The 1,889-nt window shown below is 37.5% G+C and overlaps 1 protein-coding gene across 1 annotated transcript in view; it reads left to right on the top strand.

Annotated features, from left to right (window-relative positions):
- Positions 1–1,889, top strand: part of ptk2aa (protein tyrosine kinase 2aa) — a 41,201-nt gene that overhangs the window by 37,332 nt on the left and 1,980 nt on the right. The window contains exons 30-31 of the mRNA XM_034892773.1: positions 313–329; positions 1,421–1,660. Of these exons, the coding sequence (XP_034748664.1) occupies positions 313–329; positions 1,421–1,660 (257 nt within the window). The remainder of the gene's footprint in view (positions 1–312; positions 330–1,420; positions 1,661–1,889) is intronic.

Raw genomic sequence — 1,889 nt, 5'->3', positions numbered from 1 at the left:
CTCCCCCCCATCTCATCAACCTCCCCCCCATCTCATCAACCTCCCCATAGCCGTGGAGGGTAAGCTGATCTTTGTATTTGTCTGTCATCACCGTAGAGTTAGTTAGCGAATAGTTCCCATTAAAATTGTGCAGAGAAGCTTCATGAAGCTTTCTGAATTGTAGTTATTTTTCTTTACCAGAGGCTGAACATATATCACTGTTGGCATGACCACCTTAACATTTGAGCTTGAAAGTTCATTCTTAACCTGGGAACAGTATTTGTGACTGAATAATCTCCTCCAGGGCTTCCTAATGCATCTCATGGTCATTAGCAAAGATGGTGAAGACTGTGAGATGTGGATGAAAGCTCCAAAAGGCTAGTACGTTGATCTTGGAGCTGAGATTATTTTGTTAGCTTGTTACACCATTCTTTAAAGCAACAAACACTACAACTCATGTGTTAATAAGATGGCTTTAGGCTTATAGTAGTAGCCATAGAGTGTTGTTAAAAATATCTCTGGTAATGAAAAATCAAACCAAAATCTAAAAGTCGTTTCTTAGATCAATAGAAGCATTGTAAACTAATCTCTGTATGTCTTCCATTGCATCTTCTTTAGATGATAATATAGTTAAATCAATGTTGTTCCAATTAACTGTGATTTGTGATCATTACAGAAGAAGCAGTGGAATATGTTTGTCATTATTTTAACACAAGAATACATATTTAAGTATATTTAATTTTCTCGTCCACAAGCCAAAAGGAAATGCACAAAAACTGAACTGTGGCTTATTTGTTATTTAAACTAAGATTGTCACTGAGGCATTTTCTCCAGAGCTCTTTCTTATTAGAGGCGCACCTTACAAATCACTTCAGCCGTGCTTTAATGGCAGCAGCTTAAACTAAATTCAATCAGCTGAGTTGTCAGCTAGTGAATTAGTGAATTAAACCTGCATTAAGGGATTTTTGACCAGAAAGACATAAACATAGACAAACTCGAATACGTTAGCAGGCACACAGAGCTTACTGGTTCAGCACAACTAGCAACCCTTTCACTTAACAATAAATTGTTTAATTTAACATTGGTATGAAAACTCTTACTTAATGCATGTTGAACTTTGAGTCTGTACTAGAAAACTGTCCCTGTCCTGCCCTCACACTGTACTAACAACTGTCACACTCCTCTGTCCTAGTCATGTCCTAGTCATGTCCTAGTCATGGTATCTAGTGTGTAGATGTGTTTAGATGCAGAAATCTGAGGCTTGTGATTATGTGAATCTAGTCAAATACTGCCCCCCAGTGTTCTCTGTGTAATTACAGTTACCTATGTTGATTCTGGTAGCAGAAAGAGCTTTTCTTTGAGAATTCAAATTTAACTTAGCAAATATAAACTAGCTTACTTAATACAACTTCTAAAACAAATTATTTAAAAAAATCTAAAGAATTTATTATTAATAATAAAATGGTGTAAAATGTCTGTTTTTAGTGGTTCATTGAAATTGTCGTACTTTTTCTCATTGGTCCAGTTGCAGCCTCAGGAGATCAGCCCACCCCCCACCGCTAACTTGGATCGCTCCAACGACAAAGTGTACGAGAATGTGACAGGATTGGTTAAAGCTGTGATTGAGATGTCCAACAGGATTCAACCCGCAGCCCCAGAGGAGTACGTGCCAATGGTCAAGGTAGGATTAATATTCCCTCTCTAAAGAGGGTCATAGAAGGGATAACTTTGACAGTGTGGTACATTACAACACCCGCAGTGATTTTAACTCTGATTTTAGCTTCAAGAAAAGGTTCTAATGTTACAGTTGTCCCTATCCCTTTAGTGTCCCTAAGTGTAGGCGCAAATTAAGGATCCATCATCAGCAGGTTTAAGAGTACATATTATCTGAAGATTGATGCAAAAAAAAA

Source organism: Etheostoma cragini, chromosome 14, assembly GCF_013103735.1.
Source record: "Etheostoma cragini isolate CJK2018 chromosome 14, CSU_Ecrag_1.0, whole genome shotgun sequence".
Taxonomy (NCBI): Eukaryota; Metazoa; Chordata; class Actinopteri; order Perciformes; family Percidae; genus Etheostoma; species Etheostoma cragini.
Note: the sequence above shows the minus strand (reverse complement) of the source record. Positions and strands in the feature narration are given on the sequence as shown.